The sequence below is a fragment of the Rhinolophus ferrumequinum genome, chromosome 3 (assembly GCF_004115265.2).
Source record: "Rhinolophus ferrumequinum isolate MPI-CBG mRhiFer1 chromosome 3, mRhiFer1_v1.p, whole genome shotgun sequence".
In the NCBI taxonomy this organism is placed as follows: Eukaryota; Metazoa; Chordata; class Mammalia; order Chiroptera; family Rhinolophidae; genus Rhinolophus; species Rhinolophus ferrumequinum.
Window position 1 is genome coordinate 54,944,955 of NC_046286.1, and position 12,415 is coordinate 54,957,369.

A 12,415-nucleotide genomic window follows, 5' to 3' on the forward strand; every position below is an offset into this window, starting at 1 on the left:
TGAATACTTTTGCTTGTATAGTTCAAAATTTAGTTTTTATTGTTTGAACTTTTGTGAAACTATATATAACCACTAACTTTCTCACTTACTTGCACTTTTTCCATTTACAGCACAAATGTTGCTCTGTCATACCCAAGAAATATTTAATTTTATGTAGCCTCTTTTTCATGTACAAACAACCCAGAATTCATTTCTCAGATTATCATCATTCAGATTGTCACCTACCTCTAGATTGCCAAATAATTGTGTTATATGGTAAAAATATAGCACTAATCCCTGAGTGTTCAATGTCATGATCTGTCTTCAAAATTACACATCAATTTCTTCCAATACATTCCCTCTTTGAATATGGCAAGAGTTTCATCCATGGGACTCTTCGGAAATATTACCTATGAAACTTCTTTCATCACTTACGTCACTTTGCTTTGATTATTAGACAATAGTGCATTAAATAAATCTTACTTACTTTTCTTCTCCCTCATTAGTTTCTACCATCTATATTTTGGCTGAACTAGAAAGTTGTCTGTAACTATACATGCCTAAAAAAGCCCATGCACCTGCTTAAGTTACAAAGCATCTAGACCTCTATGAGTACAGAAAGCCAGAATGATCAGTCTTGAAAACTCACAGCAGAGAGTTAACTGGTTAACAAGTTCAGCTCTGCCAAACCAATGAACCACAGAACCACGGAATGTTAAAACTGCCATACAGCTGAAGAAACTAGGGCCTAGGCATGGTGACTGATACATCAATGTTCCAAAAATAAGTTACAGGCAGGGTCAAAACCAGAACCCAGACATCCTGGCATCGAGTTTGCTAGTCTTTCTGTTTCACATGACCAAGTTGTTGTTTTTGTTGCTTACAAACAATAAGGAAAATGAACACTTCGCCTGTTCCTTCAATCGAGGTACTACTCTTGCCCTTTGAATCTCTTGTCTATCAAGCCTAAGCTTTTATCTTAGACTCTCTCCTGAGGCTTTCCACATGTTGTCACATTTGCACATCTGTGCTTTGAAACGTTTTCAAATACTTACACTGCTGTCATGTAGCACTTCACTGGTTTTACTTAGTTTGTTTTTGCACTTATTAGCCTTTTTTCTTTGTGAATTGGTTTGAATTTTTTATTTGGTTGGTTTCATGGACCCAAAAATATGTTCATTACATATTCTGAGCTTTGTTTGTTTTGAGATGTTATTTCATTTCTCTCTGCCTCTATCCTTTCCATCTTCACTAAACTATTTCCAATTGGGCACACCAGGTTTTTGATGTGTGTCCCAACATATCAGTACTTTCACTTTAGAAAAACCCTTACTGATATGTCAATGTGATCCTGTTCCTTGTCTAACTCAAAAGCAAGGTTTAAAAAAAAAAAAATCACCACTTCCTGATTGCTTATAATGGATACCAGGTGAAAACTCATTTTTATAATATCCAGAACCATTTCCCTAATTTATATCTGAACCAAATGAGCTGGCTGGTTAAAACCACAAAGAAGAAACCAGTTTATAAGACGTATCTCTTTCTTAGTTATTTTGGGAATGGAAATTTCTTTAGGAATCTTAATGTGCCAGGTTTAAGGAAAGTTATCCACGTGGGGTGTATTTATGGTCCATCGTCTGTATTTCTGCACGTAAAGCGTAGATAGCAGTCTGTGAGTATGAGACTCACTGGATCATCACAACGTCACATTGGGATCCATCAGTCTTTCATGTGCTATAGATGCTCACTTAATCTATGTGAGTATTTCTGAATTCAAAATTTATCTATTCTGGTTAGAGGGGAAATTTGCGTATTCACTTTAACTCCATTATCTGTATATAACCTTGAATGCTAGTGCTGTTTTCTTTGATTTCAAAGGAACACATGTCAAATACCCAGTAACTTAAATTATCCTCTCTAACAATCTGTAGCATAGTAAATGCTGGTCACGGGGCATTAAACTATAAATATGTCTCAGACCTTCAAGAACAAAATATTTTGGAAAAACATCAGCTTCCATTGGTTATTATAACAGATGTTCCCTTGTGTCCTTGTGCTGGGTCTGGCTGCATCCTTAGATGGGAAGTTACATCAAAGTGTGAGCCATTACAGCCCAAGGAATAGTTTCTAATGGTTTCACTGTCATATAAGTGCTCCAGGGCATATCCAGTTAACGTGTAAGCATGCTTATCAAAATACTGCCGGTGAGAGCCAAAGCAGTTTGGAGAGACAGCAGGATGGTCTCCTGCTGTCTGATGAGGAGACATATCCGAATGGAGATAGTCTTTAGCTAGGACCAAACTGGATTTGGAAATGCGATCCGAATTGGGACTACTTATCCGAGACAGTGCAGTGGGACTGTTGTCATAGTCATTTTCATGGGGGCTCAGCATCTTTCCCTCTCTCTGCTGAATATGGTCACATGGTGAAGTGTTGGCAAGAGTGGAGCCATGGCAGACTTCGCCTGTCGGGGGTGGCTGTTGGTAGTTTGCAAAACAGAGGGAGTGTTTTTTCCCAGCTCCATTAATGGAAGCCAGTTGGTCTGGAGGGGCTTTCCTTAGCTGCAATCTGTTCTCTTCTTCTTTAATCATTTGCTGGGTGGCTCTTATCAGAGTTTCAATTTTGCTAGGTTCATGTGGGCTACTTTGATACTGCTCAGTGCGATATCGGTCACCTGATTCGCTGGCAGACCCAGGATCTGGAGAACTGACCACACTGTCTTCATCCCAATGACCTCGCCCTAGAAATTAGAAAAAGCACAAAGTAAGTGGTCTCAAAATTCATCCCCAAAAATGTACGGGTATTTCTTTTTAAAAGAAACCTATATCTTCCATTTTTAATAAATGCACCAATATTTGAAACAGACACAGGCTCACATAAGTCAAAGTATTGTATTGGAATTCGTAGTTCTGAGGCCTTTAAGTGCAGATGAACTTTGTAACAAGTTTTTTAGAAGGTAAACCCTGTTCATGGGTATGAATGCCAATTAGCAAAATGGTGACGTGTCTTTATACTTCATTTATGCACATCATTGTCCAGTTGTAAATAATAAAAGAAAAACGCATAACATTTGGTTTATGTTATTTCCTAGAAAAATGTCATGTTTAATTGATGCTTAGAAAATGTTTTCAGTTGGGTTTGAGGAAGACAATGACATAGGCTGGACTATTTTCTCAATTCCAAATCAATCACTTAAAATGCTAATATTGCTAAATGTTTCTGAAGTAGAATTATAACAAAGCTCTAATGTTCGGTTTTAAACTGTTTGAGGGTTAAGAATATGTATGTATATGTGTATATGTATGCCTGGATATGTATATACCTTGTCCCAATCAAAAAAATAAATATTGTCTTCTTAAATCTAGTGGTAAAAATCTCAGTCTTACACACAAAACCATATAATAACTGGTATCTTAGATTATTTCTGAAATAAAGAATAAATAATTAAAAAGTTAATAACAACCCATTCTGAACCAAGGAGAGAGAATTAATATGGAGGAACAGTGCATCCAAAGTATATTCCATAAATTAAGTTAAATTATTCTCAGAGCAGTCTGCAGTCAATATAAAAAGGGAGAAGAGAAACAGGAAGGGATACATGAAAGCTGTAAAGAGCTTAATGCAGCAGAGAAGCTCTGGATCACACTATTCATTGCTTTCCTTTTCCCTTTTCTTCTTATTTTATTTCTAATATTTTCTTCCAGATCATGCAGGTTAAGCCAGGATTTTCACTTCACTCCATTCTTCCACAAGTAATTGCCCTTTGCCCTGGGTTTCCAGTATCAGTCTACCAAACTAGAGAAACTCAAAGTAAAATGAGAAAAATAAAAAGCAAAACCAGAAACAAATTAAAATCACAGAAGGCAGTCAGTGCCTGGGTGGTATCTGACAGAAGGCTCTAGGGGTGAGTGCCACATTGGGTAGCACATGTGTCACCCTGAAGACACACACAGCATGAAAAGTAACATCAGGGCCTTCAGATCCATCTTAATGTCACTGACTTTTAATGAAATAGGGAGGGTTTCAAGGACCTGCCTGAACTCAAGCTTGAAAGGGATAGAATGAGCTCTCCTTGACCAGTTTCCTTTCAAATGAACAAAGAGTATTACTAACACGAAAGGCTTTCATTCCATTGCCCACTTCTGCGTGTTCGTAAAGCCATGGAATAATCCCAAGGTGAAAATCTCCATTGCTTCTACATATCACTCCATCCCTTACTCACAGGGGACACTGTGGGTTGTCATAACGATGGGGGAAGGCGGCAGTTACTGGCATTTAATGCCCAGTGGACCAGAGAGGTTAAATTTCCGGTGATGTGAGTGACAGGCCATAATACAAAGACGGCCCCCCAACATGTCAATAGTGCCCTCATAGAGAAACACAGCTAGATGAGCCCCCAAACTACTTCAGCCCACATTTGAAACATGAATATGCAAAAGAAAATACACACGAAATTTAAATGCATGCATACTACAAATTCAATAGACTTACTCAACAATTCACTTTAACTTAATCTCTACACTTTTTTTCATGTTTAAAATGAGAATCGTTTTTATGGGCCCGTCCAAAATAAATGTATTTGGCAAACAGCAAAATGAATATACTTAAAGAGAGTGGAATTGGTTTGTAAACTCCCATTGATGAGTTTCTGATTTGTAAGTTCAAAGGAGAAAACCCCTGGGTCAGTCACTGCAGGGTCCAACCTAGAGTATTATAAAGGTGTCCAGGGCCCTAAGGCTGCAAGCTCAGGAGTCATTTCAACTGCCCTTACCGTGGATCCTATGGACGGCAGCGATGTGAGGCAGGCTGTTTTCATAGGCTTCTCGGCTTTCTGGGGAGGCCTTGGTCAGGGGCAAAGCAGCGCGAGAGCCCCACCACGGCTCCCTCCCGGCCTGCGGCGTTCCCAGGAAGTACCTGCCGGCCTCACACCGGCCTCCCTCGCAAGCCTGGGTGTGGAAATGCCTCTCCTCCACCAGCCGGGAGTGGTCGAGCGCAAAGCCGTAGCACAGCGAGCTGCGGTCCGAGAACTGTCTGTAGGCGCAGGAAGCGTCGTGCTGAGATCCTGGCCTGTCCGCCGCGGGGTCCAGGAGCTGCGGAGAGGCTGTGTCGGTCAGGGGGCTTCCGCCCCACTGGCTGTCGTGATCAGATTCCGATCTTTCCGTGTGAAACCCCGAATACTGAAACCGAGAGGGTGAAAAGTACGTTGTTTTTAAAAACAAATAGCGTTTGTATTCTGCAAGCACCCCTAGGTCATACGCGGCTTAAGGCACCAAAATAAGACTCACTCTAGCGCCACGCTGCTGGGCACCCCTGACTTAGAATCATGTAAGCAGTCATGATGCCTCAAAAGAAAAATCCATTTGGCTGCTGAAAGGAGGAGATAAAAATAATGATAACAAACATGGGTGGAACTAAATGCTGGGCAGTGTTGAAAGTACTTAATGTGAATTATCCCCCACATAGTCCTTATATTAACCCTTTAATAGAGATATTAGTAACCCATTGTATGGACAGGGAAGCCCCAAAGAGGGAAAATGATTTCCCCAGGCCACAGGGTTAGCAGGTGGCAGAGCCAAGATTCAAACCCCAATTCTCCATCACAACTCAAAGGGTGTTGCCAAAGGGAGAGTCCAAGAAAGCTTCATATTTTATTTCTAGTCGCTTTTCGTGTGTTTTCTGAATTAAAAAGCAAAACAAAAATACAGATTAAGGCACCCATTTGCTCTACTTTTACTCTCCACAGGGGCCAGTGAACTCTTTGCGGGGCCGTGTCGACTACACGTAGGATAGTTAATAAATGCTTAACTAACTCAACTGCAATATAACTTTTAAAAAGTCCTGCCCATATAGGCTGGGCCTATTCACTGGGGTGTGTTTCTTGCTTTCTAAAGTAAACTTCAAATATGTGTAGGATCATCGGGACAACACAGCTGCAGGCCATGCTGTGCCTTGTTGGAATCGTGCTGCTTACTTGTTGCCAGAGTATTTGTTCTGGTGTGGAAAGAAACATGAAAGGCTCAGCCGACCTCCTAAGATGTATGCTCAGTTTGAAGGTCCTCATGAGCCACTACCATCAGTAATATAATTTCTACCAGTCTTGAGTTACCTAATGCCAAAGACAAGTCTAGGTACTACACAGAGGTATCCTTTATTATCACAGAGGTATGATAATAATAAATGCCATTTATTGACAATTTACTATGTGCCTGGCAATGTGCCAATCATTGTGTGTGTGTGTGTGTGTGTGTGTGTGTGTCTGTGTGTCTGTGTGTCTGTGTGTATACACAATATAATACAATACAGTACAATATATATACAATATATTATGTCATGGAATCCTAATAACCACCTGGACAGTAACATATCTCCATTTTATAGATGAGGAAACTACATCACTGAGAGTTTTAACAAAATGGTACAGCCACCACCCCACAGTCTCTCTGGACTTAAAGCCTGTACTCCAAACCATGATTTTACACTTAAGAGAAACACTGTTAAGGAAGAGAGAAGAGAAAAAATTGTCCAATGTGAGAGAGATTTCCAGAAAAGTGGCAGGAACTGTTTTACAGTCTCAAGAACCAAAATGTAAGTCCGTTTTACGTTGTTTCGTACCCCAGAAGAAAGAGGGATGGCCATGTGTGTGCACAAGGAGGGGTGGGGGAGGAGAAAGTCCTAGGCTCTACTATTCTTGACTTGTCATGTGCTAGGACCACCCTGAGCAAAAGGAAGAATCCTGACTCTTCCCAACTCAGTGCAAACAGTCAGCTCTGCTAGGGGTTCTTGGAGCCACAGAGACGAGGTATAGAAATTCCTCTAGGGAACTCCAAAGTATGCTAATAAATACAGCATACTCAAGACAGACTTCTGAGCAAACTCCAGGTTCAAGATTTTTCCTTTAACATTTCTAATTATTAATTATTTTCCAAACGTACATGTGGACTACCAGCATATTCCATCAAGAAAAAAATAACGGTAGATCCAACTTCTCTCCCTGCAGGACTGTAAGATGGGCACATCAAGGCACCCTGAGCTCCATTTTCCTACAACACACCTCCACCTGCCATCGGCTTTTTCTTGCCATGAACACCAGCCTCTCTTTTCACAAAATGCCACCTTCACTTTCATCAAGCAAGGGTTGGCACCCCCACTTTTTACTGAATGAGGATCACAGTGCTATTCATTAGCCTCATGGAAACACCATCCGTGCGCTTGCTAGGAAAAAATCAGATCATCTGTGCTATTCCAACCTAGGAATTGCCCAGACTCTGCTTTTTTGACAAAAGTATAAACCAGGCCTATTTCTGAAGTACTCCAGTCAAGACTTCTGAGCCCTGTTGAGAGGGGAAAAGGCTTTTCCTGAGTGTATATGGGAAAGTGCTATTGACGCAGTAGAAAAGAACATTCTGTTATTCGCTCACAAAGAAAATTCAACACGAGGTAACCCTGGCATACATGAGGTACACATTTCAAGAGCATCCAAAGAAGAATTTGATGGATAAGGCTCTTGTCAATAGCCAGGAAACTACCACAGCAAGTACACTGCCCTTCAAGCAGGCAGAAATTGGGTGGTTGAGTTAGACCAAGATCTCACATTGCTTTAGAGGCACAGAGGGGAAGCCTCTCTGTAAACCTGTTTTTCAAGACCTGTAAACTTGCAACTGTGTGCACCATCAAAACTCTGAGCCACATTCATCCCTCTGAAAGGAACTGCACTAGATGTAAACTCTGTTGAGAAGCAGACAACTCTGTAATTTGATCTGAAATATTTCAGGTGTTAAGTATTAAAGGAAAGAAAGGAAGCAGAAAGGGAGGAAGGCAGCCGGCCAATACAAGCATCATGTGCAGCATGGCAAATGAATGTTGCTTAACAACGCTCCTGGTCTTCCTCACACCTACTTTTGATGTTTACTACATGTGCCATCTTAGACAAGGGATTTAATTTCTTTTGTCCCAACAGGAAAAGGGTCATGATGATATTTAACCTACCAAAGACTGATCCAGAATTGGGACCATTTAATGGAAGAGACACTAGGAATAGGGAGCCGAGAGAACTTGGTTCCAGGTCAATCCCTGTCTTTAACTCTCAGGGTAAACTTGGACAAATTACCTTCTCTTTCTTAGCTTCATATATACGATGACATATTGGTTACATTCAACTTTCCATAACTTTTCTTTTAGCTCTAAAATTCTATATGATACAATCATTATTTGCTATCCTTTCTAGTGTTGAAATACATGATTTGTATGCCTGTCCGTATATATCACTTATTTAAAGAAGATAAATTATGTAGAACTACAGTCCATGTCCAAGAATTCTTATTGTCATGGTTATAAGAAGAAAGCTATATAAGTTATAATTTTATTATAATGTCAATTTTTCCCCAAGAATCCCATTACAGCACAAGTTTTATAGGGATTGCATGATAACTTTTAGACAATAAATTATTATACGAGGTCTGACAATTAAGTTTGTGATTTTGTTGCAACGATATTGCTAACCTTTTTTGCTTTCAGAGGGATTATGCATTATTAATTTGTACCCACTGGACAAACAGTTAACCAAGTTAACTTCCAAATAGCTATTTGGAAGCGCTGAAAAGGCTGCATGAAAAAATTAGGAGACCTGAACTTTTCACCAACAATTCATGGCTTTTGCATCGTGACAATGCACCAGCTCACATGGCACTGTCTGTGAGGGCTTTTTAGCCAGTGAACAAATAACTATATCGGAACACCCTCCCTATTCACCTGATCTGGCCCCCAGTGACTTCTTTCTTTACCAGAAGATAAAGAAAAGATTGAAAGGAAGACATTTTAATAACATTCAGGACATCAAGGGTAATACGACGACAGCTCTGATGGCCATTCCAGAAAAAGAGTTCCAAAATTGCTTTAAAAGGTGGACTAGGTGCTGGCATCAGTGCATAGCTCCCCAAGGGGTGTACTTCAAAGGTGCCTGTAGGGATATTCAACAATGAGGCATGTAGCACTTTTTCTAGGATGAGTTCGTGAACTTAATTGTCAGACCTTATATTCTAAGGACTTCTGAGTATGAAGGACAATTGCAGCCATTTGAAATCTATATCTCTCTACACATCCTTCCCTAGAACCTACATGGTCATCAAGGAACACAAATTAAATCGAACATGACCCATGCTATCATTATTACTACCGTGTTTCCCCAAAAATGAAACCTAACTGGAAAATAAGCACTAGCATAATTTTTTCAGGATGATATCCTGTGAACATAAGCCCTAATGCGTCTTTTGGAGCAAAAATTAATATAAGACCAGGTATTATTTTGGGGGAAACATGGTGGGAGAATATGCCAAACTTCAAACTTAAAATTATTTAGAAGTAAAAGAAAGTCCAACAGCAGCTGTTATGAGCCTGTGGGTGCAGAGATAAGGGTCAGGGAATGTTTAAGAGACTCCATGGAGAGAGAGAGAGAAGGAGAGAGAAAGAGAGAAAGAGAGAGAGAGAAAGAGAGAGAGAGAAGTTTAGGATATTGGCAAAACACACAAAATCATCCGCAGAAAGTAAACCACAAATAAGTGCCAAAATATGAGCCCAAATCAGTAGCCAGTGCTTCGCAGCACTCGACACAGTAAAGGGGCTCAAAATGAAGCAAACTCCAATAAGTGTCATTTCCATAAGAGAAGAAAGTAAACTGAGGACAGCAGTAAAAGGAAAGAAGTAAGGGGGGAATTAAGGATCCAGGAAACAGGAAAGAAATATAAGACGGGCAAATCCTGTCTATGCTCCTTCCTCTGTCTACCACCGTCATCACCCATTTACACTTTCACAGATCTGACAGGAAGGGTGCTCTAGAAGTAGTAATACAGCCCATGAAATGCCAAGGAACAGGGATAAAAATTAAACTTCTTATAAAACTCCTATAGGAAAAAAACATGACAATGGAAATACAAACACCTCAGCTGGATATTTTTATTCTCATCAAATAACCAACCATGCAACATAGGAAAATCGTAAGACAACAAATACTCCAAACTGTAATAAGTACCCTCAACAAGCATTTGGAGACACACACACACACACATACACACACATACACGCACGACATACACACATGAGTGCACAATACCTGGAACAGAAATTTAAAACTAAGAAATGGACCAAAAAAATAAAATAACATAACCACAAAATAGGAAGGAAAAAAAACGCAATAAAAACTGACCATACTCAAAGACATTGATTGAATTAATGAAGAATGAGTTACAAGTTGTGAAAAGGAGAACAGATTTAAATGAAAATTTAAAAAGGGAAATTAAAGAAAGCCTGAAAAAACTATAAAGAAACAAAAAAGGGATAGAGAAAATAAAAGGATCAGAGAAAGTTGTTAAAAGAAGACAGAAATTTTTCAATATATATATAACATTTATATAGAAAACAAAGGAACTAGAATTGTTAAAACAATTTGAAAAAGAATAATAAAGTGAGAGAATCTGTGTACCCAACTTTAAGAATTACCATATAGCACAGTAATCAGAACTGTGTGGTACTGATGGAGAAATAGATGCACAGATCAACAGAACAAAACAGAGGACCCAAAAGTAAATCCACATAAATATGCCCAAATGATTTTTGACAAAGATGCAAAAGCAATTCAATAAAGGAAAGACAGACTTAACAAATGATGTTGGAGTAATTGTACATCCATAGGCAAAAATAAAATGAACCTCAACTTAAGTCTCATACCTTATATAAAAATTAACTCAAATGGACCACAGAATTAATATAAACAGTAAAATTGTAAAGATATTAGAAAAAAAAATCTTCAAGAACTGGGGCTAGATAAAGAGTTCTTGATGCCAAAAATACAATGCATTAAAACAACAACAACAAAAGCAACAACTTTGGTAAATTAGACTTGATCAAAATTAAGTCTTTGCTCTGCAACTGACCCTATTAAGGGAATAAAAAGATAAGTTGCAGACAGGAAGGAAAAATTTGCAAACCACATATCCACAAGGATTAGTATCTAGAATATATAAAGAACTCCCAATATTTAAAAAAAAAAAAAAAAAAAGCAAATGACGTGAAGAGACATTTTACCAAGTAGACATATAGACAACAGTCACATGAAAAGATGGTCAACATCGTTAGCAATTAGGGAGATGCAAATTAAAACTACAGTGAAATATTATTACATACCTATTAGACTGGCTAATATAAAAAGTGACAATACCAAATGCTGATAAAAAGATGCAGGAAAACCGGATCACTCATACATTGCAGGTGGGAATGTGAAATGGTACAGCCTCTTAGAAAACAGTTTGGCAATTTCTAAAAAAACTAAAAGTGCAACTACCATATGCAATCCTGGACATGTTCCAGATAAATGAAAATTATATTCATACAAAAACCTATACATGAATGTCTACAGCATCAATTTTTTTCCACTTCTTGGCCCTTTTTAATTGTTCTGTTTCTTTTTCTTAATTATTTTTAACTGTGGTAATATACACATAAAACGTTCTCTCTTTCTGATTTCAAAGTGTACAATTCAGTGGCAGTAAGTACCTTCACCTTTCTGTGCAACCATTATCATCACCCATCGCCAGCCAGAACTCTTTATCTCGCAAAACTGAAACTGTATACCCATTAAACAATAACTCCCCCACTTTCCTCTCCCGCAAGCCCCTGGAAGCCACCATTCTACTTTCTGTATTTCTGACAGAGGAAAAACAAATGAGCCCCAGGAACCCCCAATTTGGCCTGGGGTTGGGTGTTCCCAGAACCTAGGCACCTTAGCGATCTTTGTGAAACTCTTATATAATCATTTCACTCTCTTGCTTTAAAACATTTTTTTCTTCTTGCATACTCATCCAATAACATAGCAATACCACCTATATAAAGGAGAAACTATGGGAGCTGCAAGGAGGAATAGAGAAGCATCCCAATAATAGGAGACTAAACCACCACTCTCAGTAAAAGACAAGTAAAGTAGATTGTAAAAAGTAATAATAAAAAAGACAAACTACAGAAAACTTTAAAAAATTAAAACCAATTAGTTAAATGTTATGGCTATATATCAAATTTTACACATTGATAATAAAGAATAAATCTTCTCAGCATATGCGGACTAATCATCAAAATTGATTAAAATTTATTAGGCTACAAAGAAAACCTCAGTAAATCTCATGAAATAGAAATATTATAAACAACACTGTGACTACAATGAATAAAAAATAGAAATTAAAAATAAATTGTTTAAAAAGCCCTTACACCTGGAAAAAAAAAACAATTAAATAACTTTTGGAGGAAATAGACAAAACACAAACATAAACTACAGAATTTCAGAAAAGATAATGAAAAGATAATGAAAACTACATAAATTACGGAAAAGATAATGAAAGTACTACATATATAGATTTATGACATACACAGTTTAGATATGTAAACCAATAAAAAG

The 12,415-nt window shown here is 38.4% G+C and overlaps 1 protein-coding gene across 1 annotated transcript in view; it reads right to left on the bottom strand.

Annotated features, from left to right (window-relative positions):
• Positions 1–481: 481 nt before the first annotated feature.
• The window catches only part of SIM1 (SIM bHLH transcription factor 1), a 68,523-nt gene continuing 56,589 nt past the window's right edge, over positions 482–12,415 (bottom strand). The window contains exons 11-12 of the mRNA XM_033103021.1: positions 4,751–5,156; positions 482–2,719 (exon numbers count right to left, since the gene is read on the bottom strand). Of these exons, the coding sequence (XP_032958912.1) occupies positions 1,989–2,719; positions 4,751–5,156 (1,137 nt within the window). The 3' untranslated portion in view covers positions 482–1,988. The remainder of the gene's footprint in view (positions 2,720–4,750; positions 5,157–12,415) is intronic.